The sequence below is a fragment of the Mercenaria mercenaria genome, chromosome 10 (assembly GCF_021730395.1).
Source record: "Mercenaria mercenaria strain notata chromosome 10, MADL_Memer_1, whole genome shotgun sequence".
NCBI lineage: Eukaryota > Metazoa > Mollusca > Bivalvia > Venerida > Veneridae > Mercenaria > Mercenaria mercenaria.
This window is the reverse complement of record NC_069370.1, coordinates 24,571,080-24,587,058: the sequence shown is the minus strand read 5'-3', so window position 1 is coordinate 24,587,058 and position 15,979 is coordinate 24,571,080. Positions and strand designations below refer to the sequence as shown.

At 32.9% G+C, this 15,979-nt stretch overlaps 1 protein-coding gene across 1 annotated transcript; it reads right to left on the bottom strand.

Moving 5' to 3' along the window:
- Positions 1-969: 969 nt before the first annotated feature.
- On the bottom strand, positions 970-12,313 carry LOC123559625 (motor neuron and pancreas homeobox protein 1-like). Its single transcript, XM_045351591.2, has 3 exons — positions 11,554-12,313; positions 2,788-2,948; positions 970-2,092 (listed from the first exon to the last, which is right to left on the bottom strand). Exons 1-3 carry the CDS (start codon positions 12,104-12,106, stop codon positions 1,712-1,714), a joined length of 1,095 nt encoding a protein of 364 aa, XP_045207526.1. The 5' UTR covers positions 12,107-12,313; the 3' UTR covers positions 970-1,711.
- Positions 12,314-15,979: the final 3,666 nt, after the last annotated feature.

Here is a 15,979-nt window from a genome sequence, read left to right as displayed (position 1 = left end):
GATATTTACAATTGAAGCAATTTACCTCGAGTAAAACGTTACAAACGCTTTTCGATTTTCATCGTAAAAAGTAGTAAAAAGAACTAATTATCATTATAGTCTGTCAGTAATTACGTTTCATAGCATTCTTAAGAAATATAGCATTAATTTCCTGATATCTAAAAGAAAAAAAAGATTCGAACGATCTGGAGGCCAGTGCCTTTAACATCACACCGACAATATTACAGGTCATATGACTATACTAAGTACTTTCAAGGAGGACCCCAGGACCACTGGATGGATGGATTGAATTCCTTATGCACATGAAACAGCAATGGATAAATGTATGCAAATTGAATTCTAGTAAAGAAATAAAACTGGAAAACATACATTTCCAACAAGCGAAATACAAGCCATATCTCCCTTATTTTCAGCGTTTTCTTTACAAATCCAATACAATAAATAATTATAAAATGTATAGATATGCTGCCAGATCTAAACAAGAAAATATCCTTGTCAGAATTGCAGTGACATGCTCCAGACTAAGTTCACTAAATACATCATAAGACATTTGGAAATGTTGGATTGACAAGCTCAGTTGGGACCGTTCAGTTTTGCGTTCAGCCTACCTTCTTTTGTACAGGTCAAAGCAATTAGAATTGAACTCGTTTCTCGGCAAATTTTCTTCACTAAGAAAATACAAACACGAATCATGAATTACAGAACTTTTTAATAACGTGGTTATGACATGGTTGTAATTCTCTTATTCATAATGATTATAAGTACAAAACCTGCGCAATATGTATTGTTTTCTGGCTTTAATAAAAAATAAAAAACTTCAAAAATGGAGCGGAAGCATGACCTCTAGTTAGACCGTTTCTTTAATTTATCCTTGAATATCAATAAGGGCAACTTAAAATTGTATGGTCTGACCAGGAAGTTTAATAATTCATTAATCTCAAAAAGTATTTTGATTATATTGTGAAATTATTTAAAAAAAAAAAAAAAAAAAGATTTTTATTTGGGTTTTTTGATGTAAACCTAGTTTTTAAAATATTTGTTGATGGATTTTTAAAAAAAAAGAATCTTTCAGGATGTCTTTGGGAAAAAAAGCAACACAAAGGGCCAAAATTTCAGATAGGAAAATTACATTTTTGATTATAAAACTGACAATATTAAAGCTACTTTAAAATTAAAGATTCTTCTATAACCATTGAAGACCTTTTAAATGATGTTTAACTAATAACTGATGGATCTTGCAAAATAAAGTCGCAATTCACGAAAAGTTCTGTTATGGATTTGGTGGATCAGAAAGTAGCGCGGATACCGCGGACATTTTTCTGTGTATTTGTCTAGGTAAACGCGTCTCTTGTTACACGCAAAGTAATTAACATGGTGGTTTGGTCAACATTTCTTAATAAATCACGTCTGAGAGTTCGTATCAGAAAGAAGCACATGATGGAACTTTTTAAAAAGATATATGTATGCATGTATATATTATAATAGTCAAATGTAGCAAATGCTGCTAAAGAAAACTACATTAATTTGTAGCGTACTTGGTAGTTTTAAATCGTAATCAAAGATGCACAGTTTATTACTGACCGACATAATCATTAGACTGTTTTGCCATCCCAAATTCATAAATACAGAAAATTGCACCGAAAATGTTTAGTTCAACATTCAACATGTCACAATTCAAATTTTAACATGTCACGATTCAACATTTAATATGTCACAATATTGATGCTGCACTTAGTAGTTTATTTTCCACCGAAAAATTTGAAATTTGCATGTGGCCTTGCAGTGCAAATCTTTTCATACTCAAGTCTAGTGTTGCACACCCGTTCTGAGCGTCCTTGACCTCCTCCTCCCGAACTCCAATGTCTTCATTATCACTCTTTTGCTCTATATCAATGTCCTGCTCATCAGATATATCAATATCAGAATCGTCCTCTTCGTCTACTATATCAACCTCGCTTTGAAAATCGTTTGTTGCCTCGTTTTGTGTTCCGTCGTTTGTGGAAGGATTTGACTGACCATTCTGTGTTTTACTTGTGAAGTTTTTCTTGCTTCTTTTCCATTTCATGCGACGATTCTGGAACCAGATTTTTACCTGAAATGTTATAGTGTATTCTATATTTCTCAAGTGATAAAAGCGATACAAAACACATATGGACAACTGTCTTGCAGCACAGCTAGAAAAACATTAAATGTGGTTAGTTAACGTAACAGATCTGATTGTCTTATTGATATATTCTTCATTAACATTGCAACATTGGGTAATTCGTTTGTAAATAGCTATTTTAGACTACATATACCCTATATACGAAAATGGAGTAAATTCACGAGCGTTTGACATGAGAATAGCATTCAAAGTAAATTAAGAGAAAATGCCGAAAATCTTTTCCGGACAAAGTTCGTTTGAATAACTTTGCTAACATAATGATTTCCTTGTTAAGATTGTGTCGGAAATTTGAAGGTATTTTTTTTTTTTTTTTGAAAATAGGTCGTGTACCAGGTCGTGTACCAGAGTTCCACATTTTACGAGCCAACGTGAAACTAGTTAGTTGAAAAAATGGAAGGCCAGGTTGTTATAACAACGCTTTCTGAACTTAACTGTGATAGAAAAAATAACACGAGTCTTTTACGGTATTTAAGTGTTTTTTCTTGTTATACAAAATAAACGAAAAAAAAAAATAAACAAAGTTCTTAAGCATGCTGCATAATCTTGGTTAAATTATACTGGAAATCAAGGACAAGTGCGGATGAATTTTGGGCTAAAATTCCTAAACTAAAATTGTTAAATACCTGTGTCTCAGTCAACATGAGAGTAGTGGCTACTTCAAACCGTTTCGGCCTGGAAAGGTATTTGTTCATTTTGAATTGCCTTTCTAATTCAAGGAGTTGCTGAGAAGTAAATGCTGTTCTTGGGCGTCTTGTTTTACCCATCAAACTATTCTGTGCCTGTGCTGCAACAGAGAGAAAAACATTCAAATTCGTTATTTTCATTTAATATTTGCGGTCCTCTTTGCTTCGCTGAAATTATATACGTGTAAACATCGAATAAAGTACATGTATAGTATTGCTCAGGTCTTTTTATCAGACATTTTGGATAACATACATGTACTAGTGCTGTGAACAGCTATTTCAATCTTTGTTAGAGTTACTACTAAATATACACGTGCAATACTGGGCAATTCAAGACACCAGTACTAAGCGGAAATGAAAACTACTAAAATTATGAACGGATCGCAATTATCTGAAAGTACATTTGTATAAAAGGCATACGTCCACAGTGTACACTTTTACATACATCTGTTTTTATATTCTATTGAAAACTGCGATTCATTCAGTAAATCGAAATAGATTCTGAGATGGGAATGATACGGTCAAACGTCTTATATGGCCTGGCTTCATATGGGACTTTCGGCTGTGAAACATTAGTGAAACTTGGGCGTAAACATTTGTTTTAAGGATGAGTAAATATTTGTACGCAAGAAATTACTCTTTGAAAAATAGCAGACCGAGTTCTCAAAACAAATGTTAAAATCTCAGAAGGTGACTATACATGCCGCATTCGGAAAAATAATCTATAAAGTAATTAGACTGAAATCAGTTTATGGTTAAATTTTGTTAATTAGATTTTGATTTTGGGCATACATTAGTTCTAGTTTAATATGCCTTTTTTGGGTACTTTTGACTAAGGTTTGAAAGGCAAAAGTATTACATAAAACCCCTTTCTTCCCAGGTAATAAAAACATAAAATAACGTGCAAGTCAATAAAATATTGTCCGAAAGTCATCATGCCCTAACTTAATTGGTCGTCAGTTTACTGTCAAACTTTTAGAATCTCCATTATAGTCCGTGTATGACTATCAGGCTTGAAAATTATCAGTGTGGGTAAACAGACTGTATTTATTTCTATTTATTGTAAACTTTATATGGAATAAAGATGGCTTTTCCTATTTTAACAATATTAGTAGATCTAGATTACAACTACCAGTATAGATTTCTAACTATTTATTTTTGATACATTAGGGGCATAACAGCGACATTGTTTCAATAAAATACCTCTAATCTTTTTTAATCAATTTAAATGTTTTTCTAATAACCATAAAACATCCTAACTGTAGTTTCCTAATTTTTCTCAATTATCAAAATGGCCATCTTCTCAATGCCACATAAAATGTCCAATTAATTCCATTCACTTAAGAGACGTTGTCAGCAAAAACCGCGATGTAACTGCTTCCTTATTCACTTAGTGCCGCCTCCTAATAAAATTTGTCGCCATCAGAAAGCGCAAACGGCCTCTCAACGATAAATTAAATGTACATAACTAGTTTAATTTAGCAGCAAGTTGGCCATTGAAGCGGCCATTGTTACTCGTCATTCCTTTAAAGTTACAATTTGTATCAATCCGGTCTATGGGATTAATTCCATTTATAGAGTTTCGAAGTGGTCCGTTCTCTGTGCCTTTCAAATGATAATATCGCCAGTCCCCGAGGAACTATGTAATCAACGCAATGAATGACTCGTACGTGATAATGGGAGGAAAAAATCGTTTATCGTGCCAGCTAATCGGAGACAAATTGAAAATTAACTTCTCAAATAGCAGCAGCGCACATTGAAGGATGCCGATTTAATCAAGACTGTATCGAGAAACTTTGTTGACAGAAACTTGGAATAATTTCCTCGTCTTGTTTTCTACGGCGCGGACGAACCGCCATGTTCGATACAGACGTTTAGTCTCTATACAGTCTTAGTTTCGTATTTAGGGGAAATTAATTCACCAGTTACGAGATTAAATCTTTATTACAGTTATTTCAGTCGTGATTTATTATTTTCGAAGTATTTTTTTTGTCATTGATAAGATTATCCCAAGTTTCCAAACCTTCATTCATAATTATTATGCTTCTAAACAGTTTATTTTCGTTTTTGCAGCTGATGATGATTTTATCTTCGTAAAAACCTTACTAGTACCTCTGTCCAGAAAATCATCCTCGTTATTTCAAAGGATACAAATTTAAGAACCAGTAATTTCTATCTGTCGTATAGCACGCCAGAGGGATCCATTGATTTTTCGGTTATTTCACTGAATGATTAATATATATATTTAGTACAATTTTATCAGGCTATTTGGTCGGGAATTAATTATACAATAGAAGGGATTTTTCTGTATCGGGCAATATCTTGATTTACCGGCAATGTCTTTCAAAGCAGACGATAATGGACAGATGTGGTAACCAAGGTGTCACGGACCATAAAAGGTTGACCACCATATCTTAAAACACTCCACCATCCCTTTGAAACTAACTAGCGCTTGTTTAAGAATGTTGATTTCGTTATCACTAATCTTGTGTTATTGGATTAATTTCGACATAATTATTTGATAGTTTCTTAATAGATAAAGCATGTTCCACTTGACAGTAGCAATACTGTTCACTCACACCTGGGAGGAATCCGGACGTGGAGCTACTCATTACAATTCTGTTATTTTTCAATTTCGGCACGAATGTAAACTTTAATTTGTCGTAAATTGTCCTGCCTTTATCTTTAGACAAATGAAAAATTGTTATTTCTGTATTTGACTGAATGATTCATACCAGGTTTAAAGGTACAGCCAAAATATTAACCGGCAAATAAAAAAAATGTATAGTTTATGACGCTGGTAAAACAATACAAAAATTTTGTATTAAGAAAATGTTTCTGTGATTTAGGTGGTAAAAGAGAAGAAAAACTGGTTAATTGAGCCACATAAGCAACCTCAGAGTTTATTCTTGTAACATTTTATTACATATTTATACTGACCATTTTATTCATTGTTTTCAAATAGAAAAATATATATCCTGGTTTTCGGCAAACTGAAATATCGCCCTGCTTATAATATATAAATATTATTTGATACTCGGGTTAAATTACGTTGTCGTGTGATACGGAAAAAAGTGCAGTAGCGAGTTCTGGCTAGAAAAATAAGACAGTTAAAAAGTCCAATTCAATTCTATCCATTAAAACTGGAAAATGTAATTCATTCATTGCACGTTTGACGATCTGATTGATATACAAATCTGAAATCGTCCAATTGCTTGAATATCATGTTGTGCCTGTGCTTATAATATGTTAGTGTAAGTAAAAACGCAGATTGCGTCATGCAGTCCATTCGGCCGGAGATTCATTTTACAATATTTCACCCAGTTTGACCGACACTATAGATTTTAAGTTTACAGTATTTCAATCACCAGTTGAAAGAAGGTAGATCCTAACTCTACAGTTCAAACTATCTCACATTAACTGTTTCTCTCCACAGCAGACATAAAATTTTCATAATGAATGAAAGGGAAACAACTGGTGGTAGTCCCAGGTTGCTTCTTCCACATACTATTTTAAAATGATATGGAGAAAACATAAATATTCACAATTTTACAATACTTTAAAAGGCGGAAGTAAATTACATAATGTGGCGCACAGAAGGGGCCTACGGGGAAATCAATAGCGGTCTCTGGCCTACAATGAAGTGTATATCAGTCATGCTTTTCGTTTAAAGTAAAGTAGCCCACGAGAACAACTGTTTTATGTTAAATACATATCTTTCTAAAATGTTCACTTTTTGTAGACCTTCACTGCAAACATTTCGGTCATTTACTTTTATATTTTTGAACACACGTTTTCTCTTTATATCTTGTGATATCGGAACCACGAAAGCATACCGGATGTGAGTAGGGTAAGTCCGGGAAATGCCGTCTTAATGAGATTAACAACTGATGTTAGTTTTATGGATAACATTCCAGCGGTTAAGAAGATATAAGCTATCTGATCTTTGATCTGCATATATGACCTTGACCTTGGACCTAGAGAACTGGGCTGTGCCCCTGCATGTCATCTTGATGAGCTAATATTTTAGGCTTCTTATATGAAAATCTTCAAAGTGGTTTAGAAAATAAGGAGTAGAGGGTAACAAGAGTGGCAAACTGTCACAAAATATGTCCCTTACAGCAATTTACATTTGGCGTATCAAATACTCGGTTTTCAATGCAGTTTCCTTTAAGTTCCACGTATTCAAAGGCCGTAACTCCAGAACAACGAAGACTATCCATTTGGCTATTATACTTGCCCAAGACAATATGCCCATAAACATTTTGACTTTGAACATTTGATAAAGAACATTGTGGGCATTGTCAAACATGTCTGAAATATTATGCCCATAACCATTGTGAACAGAAAATGAACAGCGGACCTGTTAATTTTCGAAATTTTTGGTAATTCACGGGCTATAACTTCAGGGTCTGGCTGGTTATCGAGACTGGCCAAGACATCATTGACATAAACAGTTTTACCCAGTTTGTAGACATTTGAATAAGAACTGCTGAAATAACAGAGTGGACACTGTCAATTTCCACAATTTTGGGTAACCTCTGGGACAAAGGTGCCCGAGATATTATGCCAATAAAGATTGTGATTAAGTTTAGTGAACATGCTGATGAGAACAGCTCAAGTAAGAGAGTGGACAACTTTAGTGACCGCAAGTGATCTCATGGTATGTCCCGTTTCCAGGGCGCATAATAAATGACAAATACATTTCATTTACAGGTGAGAGACAGTCTACCGATTTGAGTAACAGTGTTCGAGTATATCATTATACATATATATAAAATCACATAAAAAAAGACATATTTTTGCTGATGATACAAGAGATGAATAAAATGTTTTGTCAAATTTTATCAGTCTTAGAAACCAGCAAACATATTATCGACAGAAAAGTACAAGAGAGGGAAATTGAGAGGAAAGGGAGTATGATGGATAAAGGGGCATTACGATTCAACTTCATATGTTATACCTTAAAAGAAAAGATCACAAGGAAAGCTCGATATTTCTCCTTTAAATTAGTCAGTCTTTTATTCTTAGAAAACGCCATCGCCAAAATACACAATATGATCAGAAAACTCGACCACATTAAAGTACGATAAAAATGTTCGAAGACCAGAAAGAGTATCATAATATTGTTGCGAAGATTTCAATGAATGTATAAGTGATTTTTATGGAATGTTGTCGACCTTTTTTAATTTACTTTTAATGTTTCAATTTTGACTGAAATAGTTACAATTAAAATGTACCATTACAATTAAAATGGACTATTATTAATATCACTTCGATGATTTTTTTTTCGTAAATGAAATCTGGTCATTTTTGCAGACTTTGAAAAGGTTGATGAAAATTTTGCATTTTCCATAAAGAGTTTCAACGAAAGGACACACCCAGAGTTGATTTCTGTTCAGGTTGCCACACCTAATATGAACAGTAGCAAGGTGCTTTAGAACCCTTACTTAGTTTAAAACCTGTTCCCTGAATGGTATATTTTATCTCAACCGCTTTTTTCGCTCGAGTTTTCAAAAAAAATTTTCTTTTTCCATTTCTGTAGTTCTTTAATAGTGGCTTTGTTTTTAAATGGACACAACGTTAGGTTTAAAACCTATTTTCAAACACGTTTTTTGCTTCAAATTTGTCTTCGTCGTGTGTCAAAAATACTTATCTAAGTACATCCAGTAATGAAAAATGGTTAACTTATATATCTCTATCGAAACATTGCAGTTTTTGTCATTTTTGATAGTTCTACTTCCACTTTCATTTGCAATTTTTGCATTCTTTTTTATAATGTTCATGGATTGAAACATTTTTAACAATCAGAGTACCCGGAGAAATGTGTTAGGCACACGATAATCATAAAAATAATGAAAAAATATGTTTGGTAATTTCTAAAACAAAATATGTTGTGCTTTCATGGAAGCCTCTTCTAACAGTCTTGAATACTTTTTTTAAAATATTAGACATAGAAACAACAATTCACAATGGCACTTTATATGAAGCTAAAAAAAACTAAGAATGCAAGTGTTTCATTGATCTACACTTTCTTTACTATATCTCATTTTGAAGATAACCGTACAATATGTGCTTTCAGTTATTATACAAATGTTTATTAAACATGAATCGCATGCCCATTTAATGTGTTTTACATCTATTCACAAAAAAGCAACAGACTATAATAAACATATATACTAACATGTTTCCATGGATAACCTGCAACTGGTAATTAAGTTTTCAAATCATGACCAATTTGTTTGGAAGTATGTGATTTTGTACGTGATCAATTAGACGGTTTAACTATTACAATCTTGTTCTCACCAGCGCAACAATCATATCAAAGTAATAGGATTTTCTTATATTAACTACGATTAGAGAGTTCATCGTACATCAGTGGGACATTACGGGACATTATGAGATAACTCAGATACCTCTAATCCCTTACAAGGAGATGTTGAAACCCGAATTTCACTTTATCAAAATTTAATGAATAGGGTCCGATTGAAATAAATGACCAATATTTACTGTTCTTTTGTTCGGAAACTTTCAAAGGTGACAAAGTCGCTTTTCAATGGACCAGGTTACATTATGCCTTTAAAACAGGTTGATTTATTTTCGAAGATAAGCGGCCAAAGATCTCTGTTGTTATCGTGCAATTCTAAGTTCCTTATTTTGCAAATGATGGAAGCTTTTCAGATAAATAGTCCTGACAAATTATCGTGAAAGTATATTAATTAAGATGGGCATTGTGACACCTTTTTAAAAGATTAGATCTAAAATGATTTTAGTAATGCAATATTTGTATCACAAAACACAACGGCATCGGGAAATTTGCACCGTCTCAAACATTGCTGATTAGTACTGGTAGTAAATATGACCACTCAAAAATACGCATTTTTTAGATTAAAAAAACAAACAACAAAAAACATATACATGAAATGGTGCCAGTGATCGATACAGTTAGACTTATAATTTTAATTAAAACCATTTGTTCAAATAATTAAAGAAAACTACTCGCGATGTATTTATGATATTATGCTGTCTATATTTCCCTTTAGAACAGGCAAACTCAAGCTAATCTTTTAATGACCTTAAAACTCTAAAATAACAGAAATTGCTTTATGTAACTGAACTATAAACTAAGTTTAACAACATATATTTAAACAAAAATAAACGTAAAAAATGCCTATTCGAAGAGGATCACATTCGTTAGAATTATATGTAAAATATGGTCAAAAATGCGCCAACATTTAAACTACGTTCCAAATATACGGATCATAAATTATGTTTAATACATTCTGCGGTGATCGAGAAACCGAAAAGTATGGGGTTGGCTTGCAACTGATATGGTGACCATTGATTCATATTCTACTGTAGACGTATATAGTAAAAGAAGATAAACCGTTTCTGAAGAGTTTTACATTTTTATTTAATGACCGCCTATAAAAATCATAAATTGAAGTTTGTGATGGAACCAGTTTCAAGCATGACCGAAAACATAAAGTGACATAAAAATATGATATATTATCAAAGAAAATTGAAAGTTTAAATCTATTTGTAACAGAATATTTTTTTGTTTAAATAATGAAAACACAATTACACCGGATATACCGGATATTAAACGTTTTTATTCGTCTTGCAAGTACATTGGCGATAAACAATTATATTTCCATATTATGCAAGATCACATAAAACATGATTTTATTAATCGCATCCCTGTACTAAATTAGGAAGAAAATAAAACGATAAAGCGGTAAATACAATATTTTATACTATAAAACAATTCTATAAAGCAGAAGTGTAAGCGAATATCTAAAATTTACATCAAATTTATAGCACAAGTGAGAAAATGTGAATATATAGCTGTAATAAGGAGGTCCCTAAATTATGTATCAAAGGTGGTGGACGGTGAGGATGAGTCATTTGTTGACATGAGTTATCAGTTCAAGTGTGCACAGGTGCTTGTTTTAAAGTGTCAGAATATTTAACATTTCTTAACACAGTAGGGAACAGCGTTAAAGATCCCCGTGTAGCTTAAATGGTACAATGTATATACATGTAGTGAAATGCACTTGACTTCCGCGATCAAACAAACGGACGCTAAATATGGTACCAATAACTAGTTTCGTAAAAATAATGTAACAAAATGTTACGTATGTGCGTTAATTGTGAAGATAAGTTTATGTGAATGTAATAAAATGGTGTTAAAAAGTGTTCACGGGTTCTCCTAATAAAACTTGAAATAATTATGTATGAATATGACTCAATAATAAATGAAATGTCCAAACAATATTCAGCAAAAGCATTCATACATTCAAAACAGAAAGTTGTCGCAAAAAGACATATGAAATAAAATAACAACGGTTATTTTAAACTGCAAACCGTTTTTTTTTATTTCATCATCAATGAAGCACCATGTGACAGGTTCTATTAAATTAGTAAAACTTATGAACTGCGAAATGTAAATGAAAGTCGTCACATAAAAAGCATCATCTTGTGAGAAATATTTACGTAACTCAACGAGCAAAATCCGTTGAAAATCGTGATGTTGTTGTTTTTTAGTAAATCGTGATAACTTCTTTATTAATTAAAAATGACTTCTGTGCCAATTATGGAATTATTAATATCCTAGTATAAACATTATAACGGTAGTAATTTTTAATGCGGCGAAATACATATATTTAGTTTTACAATTTTATCAGAATAAATCATAAGAAATACCCGTGTAGTCCATCATACGGGACATCAACATCCCGCCTCTCGACATCCAGTCTCCAATGTACGGTTGCACCGAACTGCCCGACTGTCCGTGCGCCGCGTGCAGATGTGCCGCCATTTTATATGCATGGTCTGCCGGTGCATGAAAAGCTGAATTGTTCTGAAGGTGAGGAGCAATATGGCCATGTCCTTGCAGTGAATTTTGCGAATGTTGTCCATTTAATGCATTTAAGTATTGCGCCTGTAAAAATCCTTGTAAAGCCACTGGGTTAGTTTGTAGCATCGCTTGTTGATGCATGTTTAAAAGTCCTGGACGAGGAATAAAATCATTTTTTAACACGTGATGTTTGTTTTGAACGTAGGTCTCCGGCGAGAGTCTTAACTCCGGACTTGGTGTGGAAGGTTGACTGCAGCAACCGGAAGAGATCCTCGGCGACATAGCTGACGTCGGCGAGGTTGGCGAACCTGTAGATACCCCCGTGGTTGCCGTGGGGGAATGTAGCTGAACCTCTGTTTTCTTCGATAGCAAAGAGTCTATGCTGAAAGACCCTTTCATTTTAGCTTCCAAGTTTTTACGTAACTCAACGAGCAAAATCCGACAAAAATGTTCAGTTTATTCACTAAAAGTCAGCAGTTACGTTTATTGTCTATGAAAACATACTATATTAAACTATATTATATATCAAAACCATGTGTGGCGTGCAAGTATCCGAATTTGAATCAATTTTTTTCATGTAAAGTCACAACAATTTGTATCATATTATTTAAGATTGCCAAATTTATAAGATAGGAAAGATTTGGTGTGATTGGTCGAGATTATGTAAATAATAATGCTACCGAATGAATTACATTATCTACAGCAAATATTAGCAACCAATCTCGGACCGCCGAATATTTTATCTCAATTCAAGAGGCCGGGCTAAAAAGCGACTTAATCCAAGATGCGGGTCGACTGTTTAATTAATTAATTTGCTAGTTTAAGGAAAATCTGTTGCCATGTTTTGACGGAATTATAGCGCGATTTTAATTCTCAAGAAATTCATAAGATTCTCGAAATTAGTCGCTCTCTTAAGCAAATATCGTACTAATTAAACAAAATTCTTCTACCATTTTATGTTGATTAATTTCTATTTATGGTACTTGACTGCAAGTGCTGGAAATTTGGGAAAGCTTTTTAGAAATGTATCACAGATGGCTACGGTTTGTCTCTTTCATTTAGTATGGTGCCATTTTAGTATTAAACAGAAATAATCTGTAATTACGTACAACCTGAAAATCGCATTTGAAAATAAATTATTTTGCGTATTTTGCCGTTAAATGGATTAAATTGAAGGTGAAAATTAAATAAAGAATGGAAAACGGAATATAATGCTCATTATTTTTCATTTATTTATAAAACTTAAGTTAATTCAACAAATTCTCAGTTTGTATACAAATTTATTTTTAAAAAATGAGAACAAAAATATCTTAGAAATAAAATATTGCATATAATCACGCAAATAATAAGGGCAAAACTAGGAATGTAGGATATATGCTTCTATATACTTAAATGCAGCCAATTATGGTAAAGAATAAATTTACATTTTGTATGTTGTTTGTTAGTTTTAAAATCTTGTTATTCTGTTTTGATACTGGAACATAACACAGTAAAGCATTAGATAACGTAGAGACTGCCATCTTACATCATATATACAACATTGGTCGCACATGAGTACATATGCATCGGAAACAACCATTAACTAACCAAGTTCAGACATTACATGTATGAAAACAATTTCTTTAACGATAACTATATTTTGTGCATTTCAAAGTTGCTGCTTTCAAACTATCAAATATATAGTGTTGCACATTGCATCTACAAAGTAGATGCGGTACTGGTTGAAAGGTTTTAGCTTCGGATTCAACGAAATCCTGGCGAAAGCGGTATTGGGCTGTTGCACTGCCACAAGGACCAGTAAGAAGTCCAGAAAAAGTTGATCTAGGTTGTAAGAATTTTCTGCACGGTTTATGTAAAACCCTTTGACTTACACAGTTGTTTGAATCGCGACCCGATATCAGAAATTATATTTAACTGAAATTATTCAATGTTACTTTATTATATATATGAAGTTATCGGGCTGATTCGTCATTTTTTAAAATATTGAGCTGAATTTGATATTTTATTTGTAAATAAACTTTTACAGTTACGTTTTTTAAAAATATTTTTCTCTACCACAACTGGCTTCGTAATAATAATCGTAGTCTGTTCCGTAATATTTTTGGGACGGCTAATTTTATGTTCTTGCAGTAAATGTCCACAATATTGCCCGTGTTGGAAGTTTATAATTCATATTCCGTACCAATGAAGCTCTCACTATCATTATTTGCGTTTACTGTTTCATCTAAATAACTTTCCAATTAAAACATTAGTTAAAATAAAAAGTGTATACGTGTGTGATGAGTGGATCAGGCGGGGAAGGGGGAAGCGGTGATTACATAGAGTATGATTTGTTTCTCAGTTCTTTTTGAATGCTGCTTACTAAATAATAATGATGATGATGTCGGCAAAAGAGAAAAATACGTTAAGTTCCATTGATAAATCTTATACAACCCGAAATAAATAACCCGATCGTAAAATGATAGGAAAGTGTACTAAGATTGGCTGTATTGCACGTTCATTGAGAGATGTTCAATATGAGGTATTATCGGACATAATGGGGCTGTCTACCCAGATCACCATTCTATGGATCAAGCACCCGAAATATAGAATGAAGACTAGAGAATCAGTGTGTAGGGTGGCTGAAGAGGATAGCAGACGCTAGATTTCTGCCAAATTCAATTGTATAAATTGACCTATTGTTCCAAATTCTCGGATAGCAAATATATGAAAAGTCGTTTGTAAAATCTTGAATTTTCAACTAATTAGTTTTCATGTGGACAAGTAAGAAGAACATCTGAAAATGAAATGCCACAAAAATACTACTAGCTGAATAAATAAATAATGAACTGGCGGTATTTGACTCGGAGTCTGTCTATAGCTGTGCGATAATTCAGTGCCTGATAATACCCCGATTTGACTTGAATCACATGACCAATAATGCCCTTTTGAGGCCCTATATTTAGTTTGGCCTGTGAAAAGTCATAATTATGATGAAATACCGACCAGTCTACTTATTAGAAATAACAAGCAACAAGTGACGTTAAACTTCCGAGAACTTCCTGGATTTAATTTTCTAGATCAATTGTTACCAGTTTGTGTCCAGTAGTAACCCAGTCGGCATTATCTACCAAACTGCATTGCATTGCTGCCATTCTGAGGCTTAACAATGGTTAAATTACAGTTGTTTCTAAGGTATGTATGATTTTCTTGTCTTTAAACAAATTTAACTCGTTTAATAGTAAATTATTTACATCTGCGTCTATTTTGTGACTTAGGCTTTATCAACGGATTTTGTTTATAATTCTTACATGTTAATTAATTAGGAAATATAATATATCCAAAACAGTAACTTGTCGTTGAATAAAATCTTCGGAGTTCAGACGCAATGAACACTAGTACGAGTGAAACAGAGTCTAAAAATACGCATCTGAACGACAAACGACGATTTTATTCAAGATTAAATCACTGTTTGATGTATGATATTAATTATCTACTTCGATAGCTAGAACTATTATCAACGTCCTTGGCAACATCAACTAAATCATTGTCTAGTTTGTGTGGTTTTCATTTCTAGCGCACTGCTTTGACGTTTGACATTAGGTGTAATAACTGTGAAGTTCTACATGTTCGGATGAAAAAAATGTACAATGTAGAATTTGATTAAACCACGAATTTTCAAAACTTTAGAATATACTTAGAATATTCGGCAAATAAAAAAGATAGGGTCGTGCATATACTTGATATTTTTTTGCAAGAAAATTTGGACCTCACACAAGTTTTCATAATATGTGGTTTTGGGAATTTAATATCATTTTCGCGAATAGAATTTTTTTCTACAATGTAGATTATTATGAAACTCACAGTCGTAAATTAACATAATGGTCTATAATTGTATAGGTTCGAGAACTTGTTTTTGAGATATTTGCCAATGATTAAAGAGATCCGCACATTACACGCTGATTTTAAGACTATTTGAAATATTATTTAACGTGCCAAACCTGTTTGAATATCATATTAAATCTTTAGGAAGATAGTAACATTGCCGTTTTGATAAAATTAATCACAGGTTGTCATTAATAGAAAGCGTTGTTACGACGCAGTGGTACGGCGATATGACTTATTTTTCTAAGATGTTCTTGACCTCTACAGGGTACCAGAAGATGCTTTTTCACGGTTGGAAATCAATGATCGACCAGTTTAATATACTTTGTAGGATTTTTTTTAAAAGTCATAAAACTACATATGAATGTTTGTTTGAACTAGGATATCGAGTGAAATTTTAATCTGTTT